The 19565-nt window shown below is 35.5% G+C and overlaps 1 protein-coding gene across 12 annotated transcripts in view; it reads left to right on the top strand.

The window, feature by feature from the left end:
• Positions 1-18431, top strand: part of gab1 (GRB2-associated binding protein 1) — a 73951-nt gene extending 55520 nt beyond the window's left edge. For 7 of the 12 annotated variants that reach the window (XM_026204473.1, XM_026204478.1, XM_026204477.1 and 4 more), the window contains 8 exons: positions 788-1434; positions 3180-3274; positions 3377-3680; positions 7368-7451; positions 10094-10187; positions 10707-10833; positions 14827-14955; positions 16436-16642. In XM_026204473.1, the coding sequence (XP_026060258.1) occupies positions 788-1434; positions 3180-3274; positions 3377-3680; positions 7368-7451; positions 10094-10187; positions 10707-10833; positions 14827-14955; positions 16436-16594 (1639 nt within the window). In that variant the 3' untranslated portion in view covers positions 16595-16642. Of the gene's footprint in view, positions 1-787; positions 1435-3179; positions 3275-3376; positions 3681-7367; positions 7452-10093; positions 10188-10706; positions 10834-13292; positions 13369-14826; positions 14962-16435 lie in introns of those variants that run through there. The other 5 variants (XM_026204472.1, XM_026204480.1, XM_026204471.1 and 2 more) reach the window with 4 other exon arrangements.
• Positions 18432-19565: the final 1134 nt, after the last annotated feature.

The raw sequence follows: 19565 nt of genomic DNA, 5'->3' as shown, positions 1-19565 counted from the left end.
TTGCTTAAAAACAAAAACAAAAGAGTTGGTATGCATAGTTTGAAACAGGACTTGTGTGAAATATGACATGCATGGTTGTGTTTGGCACTAACCTTGCCAGTTCTAGTTGTATAGCGATAAGCTTATTACACAGCTTTCTGGAATACTTTAAATGTTTGGTTATTCATTTCCTACTATGGGCAAATATTGTGTAATGATGTTCAACTCTATTTGACCATTGTCCCTAGCAAACAATCTGCCCGAACTCTCACAGTTACATGTCCCTCATTAAACCAGTAGCGTTTTGTCTCTATATTCTATCAAATCAATAGTTTACGTCCTTTCATTTATAAAGGTGCAGTCAGTAGTTAGCATAGTTGTCATTCATTTACTTTAACGTACAATCACGTATTGCAAAGGTTTTATGTAAATTACTCTGATGCTAGTCATGGTTTTTAACCTTGCACCAAACTACTGAATGCATCTTTAATTGCCAAGTTGCTGTGTAATAAGTGATGATAAAATAATGTAGTTGGCTGGTAAATATTGCAATATAAACCACTTTAGTTATTATGGATTCAGTTATTATGCAGCAATGACTGACTGACATTTTGTCTTACTTGCCAGTTAATTAAAAATACAAAGAGTATTTCATATTGCGATTTTCATAATGACCTAAAGTAGCATGGTGTGTTTTTGAAAGGGTGTCTTTGTATTGATGAGGAGAGTGTGTTTTAATATATTTAGCTGGCATTTGTTGGAGTTAATTAGCTCGTAGCCTGTGTCTGATGCATGGGTTTCTTTACAGGGCCCGTGGCGAATGCTCCAAGTCTACCTCCTCTGAACCCGACTGTAATGACAACCTCCCTTCCCACCACACACCCACCTCCTCCTCCTCCTCCAGGCACGCCTCGGTCAATGGTTTCTTTCCTACCCAGCATGCCCCTGGGCTCTATGATTCTCCTCCTGCGCGCGGGCAGTCGTTGTCGGCCGACTCGCAGGGTCTTTACCTCCTGCCCCGAAGTTACTCTCAAGACACTGTGCTACTGCCGAAGTCGGCGTCCTCCCCTCTCGGTCCTGACGGTGAGCCCGGTGAACTCTACGTCTTTAACACGCCTGGTCGTAAACCCTCTTTTGAGGCCCAGTTGCGGAACTTGTCAGTTAGCTATGATATTCCACCTACACCTGGAAGTAACTGCACCTACCAGATTCCCCGTACTGCTGGGGTGGAGGCTGTTTCAGGGGCCACAGATGTGGTACCGCCCCCTCGTCCGCCGAAGCCTTTACTGACCACGGGAACAGTCCCACCTGAGCGGTCACCCACGGACACGTATGTGGTGCCACGGTCAGTGTCTGAGACTGATGGGAATTACTGCGTGCCGTCTAGTACAGGAGGGAACAAAGCACTAAGGAGCAACACCATTGGTACAGTGGATTCTTCACGTCTACGTAAAGGTAGGAGGATAGCAATTATCCAAGTCAGCTTTGCTATTTCACCATCATTGTGAGAGAAAAAGTTCGGTAACAATACAAGCTCAAAATCTCTAGGAGTCTTAGTTCCCTATTGGTTAGGACTGCACAATTAATTGAAATTAAATTGTGATTAGGCAGAAGATCCGATTGTCACGCGTATCTTTCAGTGAAGCATGGTTCTGTGATGAGCAGTAAATCTCCATCCAAAGGTCAGAGGGCGCTCTCGCACTGAAAATCCAAATCCAGGAAATGCCAATTGCTGCAGCTGAATAAACAGAAGATTGAACTGCTTTTACTGGTTCAGCCTGACTAATAGACACAAGACTATGGCAATATATGGTTTATCTGGGTTCTTATTATTATAATTAATAAAGTATATCTATAATGAAATGCTAATCGACGTAGCCACTATCACTGCTTATAATAAAATGGAATATTGTCTGCCTTAATCTGTTTAAGAAGCCACATCACCTTACAGAAGGATTTATTTCAAACACTCGACTGACGTTATGAAGTGAGTTTGGAGTACAAACATTAAATGTGGTATTTTCACATGCTCCCAGATGCATTTACTAGCATTTACTACACAAAAGGGTCTGGTGCTAGGGTGACGTGGAGGAGAAGAATTCCCCTTTAACATTAATAGTAAGACATGTTTTTTCAGCTGTAAATAAGCATATTTAAATATTTCTGATGGTTCTTGTGAGACTAAAGACCATAGTAATGTTTGTTGAAAATTCAGCTTTTTTTTCTGTCAAATTTCTGAACGGTAGTTTAGAATAATTATCTATATTACAATTATTTGAGACTGTAAGACATAGTAATTTCTACAGATTTTCAAGTGTTCATTCTGCCTATTTAACAGTTAGCACAAATTCTGTATAGTGGTCTGTAACAAAGCAGACAAAGAACTAATGTTCACATGGAATAATGGAAAAGGCATCACAGTCAATTTGGGCAAAAACCTAGCCTTTATTTATTTATTGTCAGATTGTTTATTTGTTTTTCTTACAGTTTGCCAGAATGCTTGAAATGTATGCTAAAAAGCACTAAAATGTAACCCAATTGTACATTGATTACAGTTCATGAGCAGGTACAGTATGAATGCTAATGTCAATATTATCTTTATTTTGAAATTCTAAATCCTGATTTTATTAAATAAATTTTATTCAATAAGTACCATCAAGCTGTTTGTTCTGCAATGGGGGTTATGAGTGGGTCCCTCTAGTGTTGTTTGGTGGTATTGGTATTGTAGTATTGAGATTGTTTATGTACACTCATGCCCTCATAATAATACACAGCTATATAATAAATGAATGCACTGATACAGCAAGGATTGAAATAAATTGATGAAAAAAATGACACAATGGACTTAATCAGCAAGGGTGCATTCAATTGATGAAGAGTGAAAGTAAAAATATAAAGATTACAAAAAAAATATATTTTTTAAATAAATGCTGCTCTTCTGAACTTTCTCAAGAAACTAATGTGACATAAGACTGGAGTAATTGCTGCTTAAAATTCAGTATTGTTAACACGGGAATAAATAGAATTTTAAAATGCATTAAAACATTAATAATATTTCATAATAATACTGTTTTACTATATTATTAATGAAAATAAATGTTGCCTTGTTGAGCAGAAGAGAGAAGGTTCTGTGACTTTTTTTTTTCTTCTGCTTTTTTTTGCTTTTGATTGCATTCATTTATTTTGTATTTATTTCACAGATTACGGATCCCAAGACTGCTATGACATACCCCGTCCCTTCCCCCCAGATAAAAGTTGCTCATTTGATTTTAATGAAAGCTTCAACAACTATTTTGTGAGTTTTCCTAATTAATCAACTTTATCTATTTTAAAACTAGGCCCTGTCTTTAAAATGTCTTAAGAAAACCGTTTCTTCCCTGTTCTTGGATGCATGTAGAAGAATAAAGGCATGGTGCCAGTAGGAGGTGTTTCCACTGAGGAGATGGACGAGAACTATGTACCCATGAGCGTCCACTCTTCGTCACATCAGCGTTCTGGCAGCCTATCAGAACCCATCCAAGAGCCCAACTATGTGCCCATGACACCAGGCACAGTAGAGTTCTCCTCTCTCGGAAAACAGGTGCCCCCTCCAGCCCACATGGGCTTCCGCTCCAGCCCCAAGACTCCACCTCGAAGACCGGTTCATATACCCGAATGCCAACCGCCGCCCGTAGACCGCAACCTCAAACCTGACCGTAAAGGTGAGCCCTGAGGTTTGTTTCTTTTGTGGTGTTTGTGTGTATAAGGTGGGATTGTGTACAATGCTTGCATCTCTTCAACATAGCAACTCTCATTACCAGCTTTCTCACTAACAGGTGCCGGCCCATGCTTATGAAACATTTCTTCCACTTTTAATTGAGGTCTCCGTCTGCTTGTTGCCATGCAATTATAACGCGCATTACAGACCTTTTTAACTCGCTTAGCAAACTAGTCTGCACTGCTGTAACAGTGACCTTTGCGTTTTAATCATTAGCATGTGACCTCACACATAAAATAAGCTATTGTCTATAGATTCGGAGCCCTGGGTATGAGGGAGCCTGTCTGCACCGTTAGCCTGGAGCGGTCACCTCTGTCCCCATTGTGCCTTAGTGAAAGACCTCTTTGATGGCCAGACCTGCGAGGGGAATTTCAATCTGGTCTGAGAGAAAAAGGGGACGTGCTGAAAGTTGCACAAGCTGGCGCAACATCAGCAGCCAGCTGGGACAGCACTATTGATCTAAACACTAATAGCAGCAGCTATCTGTGCTCATCCGAAACCATTGTGTATCTTCAGTTACGTGTTACTGTTTCAAAGCGCTGGTTAATGCAAGAGACAGCAGGTTACGTGCAGAGGAGATGCACCACTCGGCCATAACTGTGAGAACCCCATATTATTTGGTGGTTTTTAGTGACACCCATGAGTAATCATAAGACAAATATGTGATACTGTTAAATTATACATAATTACAAGCAACAAATATTAAAACAAACAAACCCTAACCCAAATGTGCATGTTGCTAATTAGTATTTCTCATAACTTATTTGTGTCATTTTAGTGTAAAAAAAAAAAACACAAAAAAGTGTAAACTAGAATAAAAGGTTGTTCTGCAAGATATAAATTACTATAAAAACTAGTGCTATCAAACAGTTTATTTCATCCAAAATAAGTGTTTTTTATACATAATATATGTGTGTGTACTGTGTATATTTATTATGTATATATAAATACACACACATGCATGTATATATTTAAGAAAAACAAGTTATGTTGATATTTTAAGTATATTTATAATATCAATTATTTGAATATAAAATATAAACAAATACATGTTTATGTATTTGTAAACATGTATGACATGTTTACAAATAAATAAATCCATAAATGGTGTAACATTCGGGCGTCCGCATGATTTTGGCCAAGTATGTGCATGTAGGGTACTGAAATAGGTCTTCTTAAAAATAATTTTTCTATTTTCTAAACATGGGCCAAGCACAAAGCTAACTGTTTTCACATCATCCTCAAATGCCAGGCGTCCTTTCTGCGGTTCTTCAGACAGCAGCTTATTGTATTTGTTGTGTATTTGCAAGCTTTTTCTGAACATGGAGCAGGGTGTCCGCGGGGTTTTAAAAAGTATTAAAAAGTGATAAATCAAAATGGTCAAATTTAAGGCCATTAAAAGTGTTAAATGTGGTCACAGAGGTATTATTTTTTTCCAAATTAGGTATTATTTTTTCCAGACTATCAGGTGTCTTATTCTGATTGAAATTCTATCTGCGTTCGTGTTAGTTCGTTTATATGGGCTTTAGCATATCTGGGCACATAATCAAAGATCTTCCGTCTCCGTCTCATGCTGACGTCATATTCAGTGGTCGTTCGGCATCATCTCAGAACACTGCGCGCTCAACAGAAGTGGCTGGCTTACGTTTTATTTTAGACTTGCTTCAAGGCATATCTTCAATGACTGGACAACCATCGTCGTCTTCTTGGACAAATGCAATTTTTCTAATAGCTGGGTTAACGACCGGTAGTACCGAGGTCCCGTTCAAACCCGGTTCTTGACGCATACAACGCTATGATTTCCGCGAAGCAGAAAACGAGTACGGAATCTCAAAATCCAGTCATGTAAATTAAACTTACATTTTAATATGGACAGTCATGGAATTTGTGAAAGCATAAATTAATCAAATCAAATCTCCATATGGACCAGTATCTGTAGTATTAAGCCGCAAAAGTTGTTTGAAATATGAATCTGTGTTCTGCGCGTCTCTGTGTGAATTAATGAATGACAGAGACGTGCAGGTTTATTTACTACATAGACTGAAGCGCATGACGCTTGCATTAATTTCAGCATCTGTTGTCTTCTCCTGTCAAAATAATCGAGTTAATTTAGAATTATTCATATTCACTTTCGAAAAAGCAGAAGACATACCGGTTTCTCCGGTAGTGGGCGGAGCTAATGGGCAAATAGAAATTTCAAAATGACAAATATGCATTCATTAGGCCTAAAAGAAAATTTTTACGTAAGGGCATTGTTTTAGAAATATTACTATTATTTAGTAAAACGTATGTGATACTGCTACCACTGTTGCAAAAAAATAAAAAACTTTATTTAAAAAAAAAATAAATCTCAATATTTCTCCCATGTTTTAATTTTAATAGCAAATCCCCTTTATTTACCAAACATAAAATGTGTTTAAATTTGATAAATTAAAAGACAAATTAAATTTGGGTGAAACTTGTTTACTGTTTTTCATAATTATATAACTTGTAGAAAAACTTTAAACACAATTCTAAATAAGTATAAAGAATGGCATTGGTTTTATTTTTAGTGCTAAAAAGTTATTTTTTTTTTATTACCAAATTTTTGTGTTTTGCTTTGTTACCGAAATTGGTACCGAGAATCGTGGATTTTCACTGGTATCGGTGCCGAATACTGAAATATTGGTACCGTGACAACACTAACAGGCAGGCTTATTGTTCGGTCTATCCATTTTCTCCATTGCACATTTTATGGTATTTGTTTTATTTTTATTTACTAAGTGAAATAAATGTGCAATATGCTGTCAACATCAGTCTCTAAATCTATTATTTTTTGTATGTTATATATGTCAAAATCTGTGTAAATAATAGAAAGGTCGCTGATTAACACTTGCAATTCAGTGTCGTGATGGTTTCAAAAAATATTCTGAAGGTAGTGAAAAAGGTATTAAAAAGTAGTAAATTTAACTTAAGGATTGCTGTATATACCCTGATGGAGTGATTCAAATGGCTTTGGTGGCATTTCACTGGCAGTTGCTGGGTACTTTGTGTTCTATTGTGTTTCTCCTCTCTCTAGTCTACGCTTTTATTGGCTGTCCTGTATTAGTCTAAATATTAGTCTATGTTCTGCCTGGTTTCTCTGTCTTCCTATATCAAACTTTTTACCTGAACAGTCTTCAGTCTTGGAAATCATTGTGATATTCTGCTCTTTTTTTGTGTTTGGCCGGTTGTATAATTGTGGCCATCATCCCTCTTGACTTGTGGCAGCAATATGCATACAGCAGAAAAAATAAATTGGTTTAATTTTTCTAATATTACAAAGACATCACTGAACCCTTCTGTCTGGCTGAGCCACATGCTGGCGTGTCGTCGGTTGGTGCGAATGCTGTACTCACCCACGTGTGTCTGTTTAACCCTGTGCATGTTCGTCTTTGTGGGGAAGCCTTGTTCATCGCATGTCTTAAATGCATGAAGAGGTGTTGCCATGGCAGCAGCCCAACACATAATTGTTCGGCGAAAGAGAAGAGGCACGAGTGATGGAGGTGGCCGTGATTGTGCTGAATTGCATGGGTGTGAAGTTTAGAAGAAGACAAGGCCGATTTCTTTCAAAGGAGACATGTAACAAAGAAGTTTTCTCTCACCAATTCAGGTCAGAGCCCTAAAATAAACAGAGCAGTCGGTCTTGAGCGAACCGACTCCCAAACCATAGGTGAATTCTCAAGACGGCGTAAGGGTACGTACCTCGACAGAATGCTACTTTCATTGTCTGCCTCCTCAGTTCTCAGGTGTATGTTTGTGAAGGTTTCAACAAGTGGTCCTAATCGCAATGTATGACTGTTGTATTCGAATATATATGAAGTAGCTGCTTTAAATATTTTTATATTTAATTTTTAATTTTAGCAGTAGATTTAAAAGTACCGTATTTTCCAGACTATAAGTCGCACTTTTTTTGGATAGTTTGGCTGGTCCTGCGACCAAAATTAATTTGACATGAACCAAGAGAAAACATTACCGTCTACAACCACGAGAGGGCGCTCTATGCAGCTCAGTTCTCCTGTAGTCTATCACTGAACACATAGAGCGCCCTCTCGCGGCTGTAGACGGTAATGTTTTCTCTTGGTTCTAAATGAATGCGACACATAGTCCAGTGTGACTTATATATGTTTTTTTCCTCATCATGACGTATTTTTTGGACTGATGCGACTTATAGTCTGAAAAATACGGTATATTATTTTGATCATTGATGTTTCCATAGGCTCTCTCTCTAATTATAACTGTATATAATATATATATAATAATTGTAAATATGATTTCCCGGCCCAAACACTGACTGTGTGAACGTAGCCTATCATACAGACATTGACTGTCTGCAGTGTGTGGAGGAACTTGGCTTTCCACTCAAATATTGTAATGATCAAGTCACTGATGCAGTTGCCTATACATTGCTTTGTCTGTAGTGTGCACAGATTGCTGTCCTAGAGAAGGCGGTTGGATTTATTTCTTAAATGTGTTGGTCAGCTGGTTATTAAGCTAATGAATTTGTGATAAATGAGGTTTTAAGGTTCTGGTAGAGTGATGCTTGTGCTTAACTGGTGAAGGGAAGCTAGCACACTTGATATCGCAGCTACTGTAAAACTAACTGATTAACATTTGACTCTACAAACACCTTTCACTGTCAGACTGCTCACTGCCCCACGAGTCATAAACATTTTAAACACTTAACTAACACACTTGCATACGCATTTTTGAGTCATATTGACAAGAGCAGAAAGTGGGCGGATGAATCGTATTATGACTAACAGTGTGAGGAGCAATCCAGGTGTCTGGATGCAGTCTTGGGAGCTTTCTGATGCTGCTTTGTTTGATGGCATCAGGATATACCTGCCATCAGGAAGTCCAAAGATACACTGCTGTTCAAAAGTTTGGGGTCGGTAAGATTATTTTTATGTTTTTGGGGGGAGAAGTCACAGAACCAAGGCTTATTCGCACCAAGGCTACATTTTTTTGATCAAAAACACACACAAAAATTTTTTAATAACGGTTTTCTATTTTAGCATATTTTAAAATCCTGAACTTTCAGCGTGGTTCCAGACTTTAGCGTCACAAGATGCTTTAGAAATCATTCCAGTATGCTGATTTGCTGCTCAAAAACAAAAACAAATAAACAAATAATTATCAGTGTTGAAATCCTACTGCAACTTAATTATATCAGGACTCTTTGTGTTTTTAATACTAACAGTTTAATGCATATTTGCTTAATAAAAGTATTATTTAAAAAAAAAAAAAAAAAAAACACTGACCCGAAACTGTTAAACAGTAGTGTATCTCCCATCAGTGTGTCCGAATACCAAATAAACAAAAAAAATAAAAATTAGTGCTACATAACTTGCTCACCTGTGGATTGTCTGCAGTGAGTAAGTGCCGTCTGAATGATAGTCCAAACAGCAGAACAAAAAAATTAACAACAAAAGCCATTACAAGTGGTTTATCAACTCTTTTGACTTCTTTGTTCCTATCAGAGCAGAACACAGATGGCTGGAAAATAAATCAAATAAATGGACATATCAAAAATAAAAATTCATTTTGTGATGCAGTTTTTCACAATTCAATATATTACAATATTATTTAGTAGAAACTCACTCAAGCCAAGCGAATGTTTTGTGCCCAAAAAGTTCAGTTAGGGCCCTAAAATGCATATCCATCTGTGCTTCTTCCCTCACACACTGGCACCAGCTGGTGTGCGTTTCAGCCAGCTACAGCTACTTCTCAGTTGCCAGATTGGGTGAATCTCAACTCAGCAGAGTTTTGGGCCAGCTGCAATAACTAAATCAGACACTGTTTATATGTGAAAAGAGGAAGAGGGAGGATATGTGTGTTTATCACTCAGTCTTGACCGTTGGCAGTGGCCTTTTAACCTTTCCAGTTTTCCCTCAGGAATGATTTCAGTTCTCATGATTTGGTCCTGTATTTGATTCGAGTACATTCTTAAGTGGTGGAAAAAATTAAAATAAGTATAACAAACTTTTCTCACTGAAGAAATGTTCCTAATTTACTTCTGAGTCTGACTACCATTATTTCTTTCAAATAGCAGACATCGCCCTCTACTGGCTAAAAGTAGAGAACCACCATCGAAATTACATACACATTTTTGTTGTAAATATTTATAAATCCTAATAATAGTTAAGTTTTTAGCAGTTTAACAGTTTTTGTATAAATGTTTTAATACACACAATTTACACGCAATTTAATTGTAATTTATATATAAAGATTATTACTTGTCTTGTTGATGATAACCATGTATTAGGCCAAACCATTGGGTGGTACTGTGTCATTCGGAACATTTTTCTGCATTAAACTGCTGGGGTTTTTTTGCAGTTAAGCCGGCCCCTTTGGAGATCAAGCCTCTAGCTGAGTGGGAGGAGTATACGGCACCGGTCCGTTCCCCCGTGACCAGGTCCTTCACGAGGGAGTAAGTGTCAGTTTAGAACAGATCAGTATTTAAGCATGGTTCTGCATGTCCTCCACACCACAGACTCCACAGGCTAAACAACTAATCATTCATGCATTCCCGTAGTCTTGTCCTAACATCCCATAATAGTAAAATGGTAGTGATGAGAGTAAAATGTCGCCATTATTTGATTGTGATTATAAGTGATTGGACTGTCATCACTACCTAACACCACATAATAACAAAAGGGGTAGTGATGACAGTGCGATGAAGGCATGAATTGTGTTCTTGAATTATTTATTGATTTAATACCTTGATGTAGGTGCCATGTGGCTCATGTGTCTGGAACGCTGGAAGTGTGTGTGAATCAGTGTCACTGAAGGTCTTTTTGACTGCCAGTGTGTTCCACATTATCAGCCAAAGTCGTCCAGCTCAGATCTTGCATTAATCCAGACAGAGAGAGTTTGTGTTGCTGTTCTTTGTGTGTGTGTGTGTTTGTGTGTGTGTGAGCGGCAGTGTAAATCTTGTCCTGCTGCTCAGCCCCTCTAGGTGTACCGCAGCCCCCAGACCGTCCTCGGGGCATAGCACTGCCTCCAGCAGCGACTCCGACGACTGTGATGAGAATTATGTAGCCATGCAACACGCTAATATGTCTACAGATGAACCAGTATGTAAAAAACACCACAGCTACTGTTCCACTCAATTATAAATAATTCATGCATTCATAATTGGAATATGTGTATATATGTATATAAAGTTAATTAGATTAACCGGTATAAATTACAGAAGTAATTTATATACACATACATTAACAATTGGACGTTTGTAGTATTTTAGAAAAAAGTCTCTTATGCTTATCAAGGCAGCATTTATTTGATATAGTAAAAAAAAAAAAAAAACAGTAATATTGTGACTATATGTATATTTTTATATATAATTTTGTTTCAATCTTGAGTGTCACATGTTCCTTAAGAAATCATTTTAAAATGCTGGTGCTCAAGAAACATGTCTTATTATCATCAATGTTAAAAACAGTTGTGCTACCTAATATTTTTGTTGGAACTTTTAATTTTTTTTAACATTTTTTTGTATAACGTTAATATTTTATTTTATATTAACGTTATTTCATATTTTCAAATATTTTTGATCACTTTAAAGCATCCTTGCTAAATAAAAGTATTTATTAAAATAAAAACATCTCAAAAGTCTGATCTCAAACTTTTAAATGGTAAGGTAAATGTATAAAGTTGACTTTATTTATTTTTTAAAATATGTTAGCAACATTAAGGGATTAGAGTTAAGTTTACTACAATATTATTATCTGCAGATTTGATTGAAATAAACATGGTCTTGATTCCACAATTTTCTTTCCATATATATTATATAACTTAAATAGCCATAAAAGTGAGTGAGAATAAAATCGCAGGTTCCCAGAAATTTGTTGGTGTTTGGTGGTCTTTCAACTGACTGGATAGAAGTACCCCTCACAGTTTTTCCTACCTTTACTTTTCTTTTTTCTCAAGAATTTCTTCTATTTCTGTTGTGTCTTCACCTGGAGGTCCTTTCTTCTTTGTTGCTCCATGTTTGTGTTAATTTATTTATTTTTTCTTAAATTTAATGCATACCCTAGGGAACATTAAATACACTAAAATGTTTTTACATATTTATTTACTTAATAAAAATACCATACAATTGTACTTTCGGTAAACTAAACAAGTCTGCTAAATTGGAACAACTAATTTTGTATTTAATTTATTTTAATTGCACGGAAGTAGAAATGGAATCCAACTAAAGATATACTGAAGTATATTTCTACGTGCTAAAGTAGAACTATTGCAAGTATACTTCAGATACACTTTGAAAATCTTGAATTTAAAGAACAATATTATTCAAAGATCATACAATCCTCAGCAATATTAAGAAATGTGCATTATGCACAAGTAGTACTCCAAATAAAGTTTAATAATGATTTTTGGTAACACTTTCTATGAAGCCCATATTTATAATACATTATAAGGGGTATTCTCAAGGCATTATAATGAAATATATAAAACTTTAATGTGTTGTATCATCTTATAAATAATCCTAACAACAAATATAATGCATCATCATGCTTACACATTTGTGGTTATAACTTTGAAGATTATGATTATTTATAATACACAATAAAAACCATATGAAATCTACTTTTGCATTTATAATTGACAGTTTATTTAAGATCTGCGCAGTATATTACTACATCGTGTAAGTGGTTAGGTGTGGAGTGTTCTCTGTGAGGCTAATATTAATTTTGATGTGAGCTGGTTAATAATTTCAACTGAAAAAAATTAAATGTTTATATGTTAGGTTACATTTTATTTTGATGGTGCCCCTAGTCTGTTGACTATAAGCAACTTTGCAACTACATGTCAACTAACTCTCAGAGTATTAGTTGGCTTAGCTTAAGCTTGACGTACCTACAAAGCTTTTTATAGTGAGTTTATCTTTTGGGGAACCATCAAAATAAAGTGTTAGCATATATTTAGCAGACATGCTACTAATACTCCACTGACTGCTAGTTGACATGTAGTTGCAGAGTTACTTAGCAACTGTCTACAATATAATCGATTGTAACTTAAGTTATAAATGATCATATTCTTAAAAGCTATCCATTATGTATTCATTATAATGCTTTAAGACTACTTTTATAATGCATTATAAATATGGGCTTCATAAAAGTGTAACCTCATTTTTATATCAGTAAAATATCGAAAATGTTTGTAAATATGTTAATAGATTTGAACTATACCTAGTATAAAATAAATGTATTTTAAAAATTACTTTTTTACTAGGGTAATAAGGAGCTTTTTGTGCATGGCTTGTTTTGTTTGCTAACATGTTAGCATGCAGCAGTAAAGGTGTTGATAACACTGCACTGTATGGCTTTTGTTGCACTGATTTGGAAGAGATTTTCTCTGCCTCTTTTCTGCTTCTTATTTTCAACTCTCTATTCCTTGCCTTCTTTTGTGGATCCTCTTGTCTGCCTCATCTGTATTAGCATTTTTCATTTCTAGTTTCTCTGCGGGCCTTCTGTTTACTCTTTGATTTTTCTACTCCTCTTCTCCTCCCTGTTCCTCCATTCTTTAGAGAAGAGTCATTCTACTGTACAGTTCCCATCACTCCTATAAAGAGAGAGGTGTCAGATCTAGACCACCAGGATGAGGTGAGCAGGGTTGTGAAGGTGGACTGAACAACACTCTGGATGTGTGTTTTCAAGGGATAATGAATTCTATCAAAGAAAATTCTGTCCTATTTTACTCATCCTACAGAAAATCTACAAGTACTATGAAAGTCGATGGGTGACCATTAGCGGTTTCAAAATTTCTTCTTTTGTGTTCAGCAGAAGAAAGAAATTCATACAGGTTTGGAACAACTGGAGGTCGAGTAAAAAATGACAGAATTTTCATTTTAGGTGAACTATCCCTTTGACAAAACTTAGGAAAACTTAGGGAAAACACCTGAAAGACACAATTACTGTTTGTGTGAATATGTGTGTGTGTGTGTGTGTGTGTGTGTGTATATATATATATATATATATATATATATATATATATATATATATATATATATATATATATATATATATATATATGTATGTATGTATGTATGTATGTATATATATATATATATATATGTGTGTGTGTGTATATGTATATATGTGTGTGTAAATTGTAGTGTTTATGAATAGTGTTGTAATCATATTTTACAATATTGCAGTTTTATTGTATTTTTGATCAAATAAATGCAACCTCGGTGAGCATAAGAGACATCTTTTGAATCCATGGGGGAAAAAAAGGTTTAAAACAGTAGTGTATGTGTGTCGTTTGATTTTTTTCCTATTTTTTCTTTGTGAAAAAAAAAAAAAATCCTGTTCATTTCAACATGAGTGGAACCTAAATTACTTGCATAGAGTTTTATGCAGTCTTACATTCCAGATTTTTCAAGATAATCATAGCTATACATGATTGTATTATTGTATCAGTTGTATACACTATGCATTACATTGTAGCATTGTTCCCCAGACAGTCACTTGATGATTGGATTTGTATTGAGTTACTAAATAATGCAGCATGAAATAAGGCTCAATATATTTTGAAACATGAAAAGAAAAAATACATTTATACAGTACATAATTATTACATTTATGACTCATACCATGAAAATACATGGAAATAATCCTGCATGTGACACTTTTAGAGGTTGGATAGACATCTGCAGAGGTTACTTCTCCTGCAGAATCCTCTAGAACTAATAGAGCATTATTTTGAATTACTTGCGTCATAAGATCAGTAAGGAATTATAAAGCTGTCTGATCAATATATAAGAGTTTACAAACACCTATTTCGGCATAATAAGCAAGATAGACACATTACCAATTTAATCATTTGAATGAGTGTTGGGTGAACGATCGCATGTCACTGAAAGATAGGTAGATTAGATTAAGTATTTGTAAAAAATTCAGACTCTTCACTTACATCATCTAGTATCATTATAGTAGATTAATATATCCGTAGCATAAATATTTTAGTAACTAATTCTGACTACAGCATTGACTATTATCTCTATGTATGCAACCTTTTTGTTGTGAGTTATTTTTTTATTTTTTATTTTTTTTTCTCAGAACGTGAAGCTAGCAGCACCAATGAATGCTGATGGAGGTGGCAGTCCCATGGTGAAGCCCAAAGGAGACAAGCAGGTGGAGTACCTGGACCTCGATTTGGACCCTGGGAAATCAACTCCTCCTCGGAAGGTAAGATATGAGTAATAATAAAGCAGAATTAAACAAATTGTCAAATAAAATGTTATGTTTGGATGTGTTTGGGTGAGGTTTTTTTATCATCAGGTGTCGGACAAGCGTTACAGTGGAGGCATAATACATGTTGATCCCAGTGTTCTTATTCTTAGGCTCTGATTACTGTATACACCTGTTATAGCCTTTTTGCCATTAATTAAAAGGATTGAAATCTGCTTTTGTCTCATGTTGATGGAATAGTCATTCTATGGCCCGTCTCATTAACAGTGCTTTTTGCCTGTACATCAGTTGAGTATTATTATTTTTCCCATCATTGTTTGCAGATAAGTATGGAAGCATGTTTCCACCACTGAATAAAAAAAAAAAAACGGCAATTGGGGCTTTTTTTATTTCACAATTTTTTCTCTGAATTGAGTCATAAAAAACTAACTTCATAGTCAAAATCATAACTGTGAGATAAAAAGGAGCAATTGATGCTTTTTTTTATTATTATTATTATTATTATTCAGTGGCGGAAAAAGGCTTCCCGTAGACAAGAGACTGTAGTTAATTGCAGCTGATCCAATTCCTGGTTCCTGAGACTTTACTTACGTTGCCAAAAGTCTCTGTCTTTTAATATTTAGCTTTTTAAATAATGGAATTACTCATTTTACCATTATTTAATAAGTTTAATATTAATATTCACATTAAATTAAAACAATGACATGTAAAGTACAAGTACTTTTAGGTAAACTAGCGATACACTGATCCAGAATTCGGTCTGATAGCCATAAGCCAATTCTTATAATACTTATAAAGTACAATTTTATTAGAAAAATTAATTTAATGCAAAAATATAATGCAGATGTCAGAGTAAAACATTAATAACTGAAAGTAGTTTTAATGGTACAAGGGAATTTAGGAATCACAACATTTTCTAAATATCACATTTAACAGTGTTATTCAATTATTTGTATTTTTAAAGATTAGCTTTATATGAATGTTACATAATGGCAAAGGGTAAAATACGGTTGTTTAGCAGTTACAATGAAATAACTTTTATCATCCGATAACCGATATTGTATCAATACAATGGGCATCCCTAAAATAAATATTTATTCAACTTTTCAAAAACTTATTTAATAAACAAGATTTTTTTTAAGTCTATTTTATATACTACTAATACCATAGAAAAGTGTTGTTGCAGTTTTTAGTATCAACTTTTTACCCAGATATCGGTACTTTTTGGCATCTCTCCTGTTTTGACTGTTTCTCACATAAATATCTATTATCATCCAATAACCGATATTGTACCGTTACATTGTGCATACCTAAAGGAAACATTTATTCAACTTTTAAAATAATTATTTGATATAATGAATCCAAAAAAAGACTGTTTTATATACTACTAATACCGTAGAAACCTTTTACCCAAATATCTGTACTTTTGGCATCCCTCTCTCCTGTTTTGACTGCCATTCATATCTTGACCTTGCAGAAGAAGAGTAACGGGACTGGTATTTCAGCATCAGACGAGCGGGTAGACTATGTGGTGGTGGATCAGCAGCGAACACAAGCACTGAAGAGCACACGTGAGGCCTGGAGTGATGAACGGCAGTCGACGGAGCAAGATCCCCCCAACAAAGGGACCAAATGACACCCATCTCTTTCCTCTTTCCTAAACGGTCATGACTCGTGGGAGGCCAGGGAAATGGAGGACACTGCACACGCTCTGAACCTCCTATCAGGCCACCACGTTTGATTTTAGATACAGCTGTGTGACAGCGCCTAGGTCACAGCTCCCAGATCAGCTAGTTTACACTGCTTCCTGCTAGACGACAGCACCCATGCAGGGGAGAGCTGACCCGAGGGATCCTCATGTATAAGCTGACAGACTCCAAGTAGGATGGACCGCACTCTGCATAGGGGCTGAAGGACTTGCCGAGCCTTTTCGGCTGAAAGCCAAGTGAAAAATACGCTAACAGCAGCATTATTCATACTACATGGATACACACTGCCCCCAACTCAGACAGTTTCAGATTTTTGGATATTGTTTTTCCCACATCGTGGTGTTAAAGCACATTATTCCATGGGCTTGGGGAGCATCAGGTCTGATGCATTTGTCTGTCCTCAAGGTTTTTTTTTTTTGTTTTTGTTTTTTATAAACGTTCCCTGTTCACAAAACTGCCAAGGTGAGTTTTTAGAATGCATTTTACAAGCCTAAAACAACGTTTTTTTTGTGTGTGTGTATAGTTCCATGAAAATCTGAAACTTTTACACATCTTTTTTTTTTTTTTTTTGGGCCTCAGTTGTAATTCAGTAGTGCAATCAAAAGGTTTTGAGTTGCTTGAGCCGCAAATCTGCTAAGGTGGGTTAGTTTGTTTGAAAATGATTATCGTTTGCATTTGCATTTAAGACAGCAGGCAGACTGTATAAAGTGTTATGTACATGAATAAAAGTGTCCTTTATTTGTATCTAATATCTAGTATGTTAAGGCTAAGGTGTGGATTCTGCAGGATAGAAGTCCACACGGTCTGAGATGGTATCAGAAACTATGAAATGTTAATGGTGGAATCAGGAACTGTGATAGTTTTTAACAGAGAAGAGCTTTCTCTGAATTCTTGTGTGTTTTGTGTTTTTGGTTTTATTCTCTTTTAAATTTCTTTCAAAGCAAGGTATCAATTTACAAAAGCGCCGAGGTCAGGTACTCACTGAAAGGTTTAATAGATTTCATTTATTTTATTTTGCAGCTATAGATGACGTCTTTAGTGTTGCAGATCGTATGTTCTCATAGAAACCTTTTGAAATTGCTTATGATGCAAGATATTACTAAGTATGAGACGCCTAGATTGGAGGGAAGGAAAAGGCGGTCAAGTAGTTTCAGGAATTTTATTATGTTTCTTCATTCTCTGTGTGACTGGTCTATCAATGCATTTCATTGCTACTTCGATAATTTATTTCAGATGGAGTTCCGCCGCTCTTGGAGACTAATTGCCTTACCATTGCAACTTTTTTTGAATGTTGTAAATATGATCCCTTCAGTGATTTTAGCTCATGTCAGAATACATCTATTCAGAATACATTGGCATAAAACTTTACTTGTGTGTGTAAAATAAAATAGCTCTACTAACTACCATTCTTAAGCCAAGAAGACACTGTTGATGTGTTGCAACACCATTGGTGGCTTCTGCTGTATATATTTCCATACAGGCTTTTCAAGCATGTCTTTTGATTCAAAGCTGTGCCTATATTGGTTCCCTTCTACTCAAATTGTTTTCTTTGAGTCCTCAGACCCTGATGCTTTATATCTTTTTTTAATGAATCTGTAAGAAATGTACATTTTAAAATAAACTCAATAAAAATGATACTCCAGGAGATTACTGCTGGCATTGCAACTAATGGAATCTGTGATGATTTTTAACTGTTTTCAAAACTGCAATTTCAATTACATGGAACATTATGGGTTGATATTAAAGGGATCGTTCACCCAAAAATGAAATTCTGTCATTAATTACTCATCCTCGTGTCTTTCCAAACCTGTAAGACCTATGTTCATCTTGGAAACACAAATTAAGATATTTTTGATGAAATCCGAGAGCTCTCTGACCCTGCATAGACAGCAGTGCAACTACCATGTTTTATGAAGCTACGAGAATACTTTTTGTCTGCAAAGAAACAAAAATAATGACTTCTTTCAACAAGTTCTTCTGTTCCGCACATTCACGAGAGGTGAACTCATAAATGGTGTCCTGATAGAAATTAGATTTTTCTGTAGTTTACTCCTTACTGCTTGGAGTATGTTACATATCAAGGGTATCATCATGCACGTTTGATTATCTTATGATAGCTGAAATGATAGAAATTCAACTAGTCACAGGGTATAGAAGTAGGCATTTATCTTAACAGGCACTTTATAATGAAACAAGTATCCAGGTATCTTAACAGAGTTCTTTTCATCAGCAAAAAAAGAAAATAATTCTCAAAAACATATACAGTTAATAAAACTGCAGTTTTCAACCACAAGGCTAATGGTGTGTTCTCCGACACAGACTTCTTTAAATCTGTCGGGTTTAAAACTTGTGTCCTGGAGTTATTTGATATTTAGTCATTTTTATAATACAGGGAGAGATATAAATTACAAAATATAGGTTGCAAAATCTTGGTTTGTGTCTCAAGATTCAATTTTAGCACATTGAACAAAAACCAACATTAAACAATAAATTGAAAGGAATATCAATTGGGAAACTACAAATACATTATTGCTTTAATTGTGTAAATATGTATTGGTTTTTGATTGAAAAATGTGCTTTGTTCACACAGTTTGAAGGTTTTTTTTTTTTTTTTGACAACACCAGTCTCACTTTTTAACACCAGATATTTAACAGGCGGCTGTGTACACACACAGAATTATTGTGTTATGCTGAACCATATTCTAACATCCTGAAAAGGTATAAAAATAAGTACATTAATAATATTAAACATCACGCTCCCTTTGCATAGCAACACATCGGTCATGAGGGATCGCTGACCTGTGCTCTTGTACACAGCATTTCATGTTATGGAACATATAAAAATAGATACATTTATTACAACACTGCTCGAAGAAGCCAGTTCTTGTATCTCTCAGT

This window comes from Carassius auratus, chromosome 26 (assembly GCF_003368295.1).
Source record: "Carassius auratus strain Wakin chromosome 26, ASM336829v1, whole genome shotgun sequence".
Taxonomy (NCBI): Eukaryota; Metazoa; Chordata; class Actinopteri; order Cypriniformes; family Cyprinidae; genus Carassius; species Carassius auratus.
The sequence above is the reverse complement of the archived record's forward strand: the minus strand, read 5'-3'. Positions and strand labels throughout refer to the sequence as shown.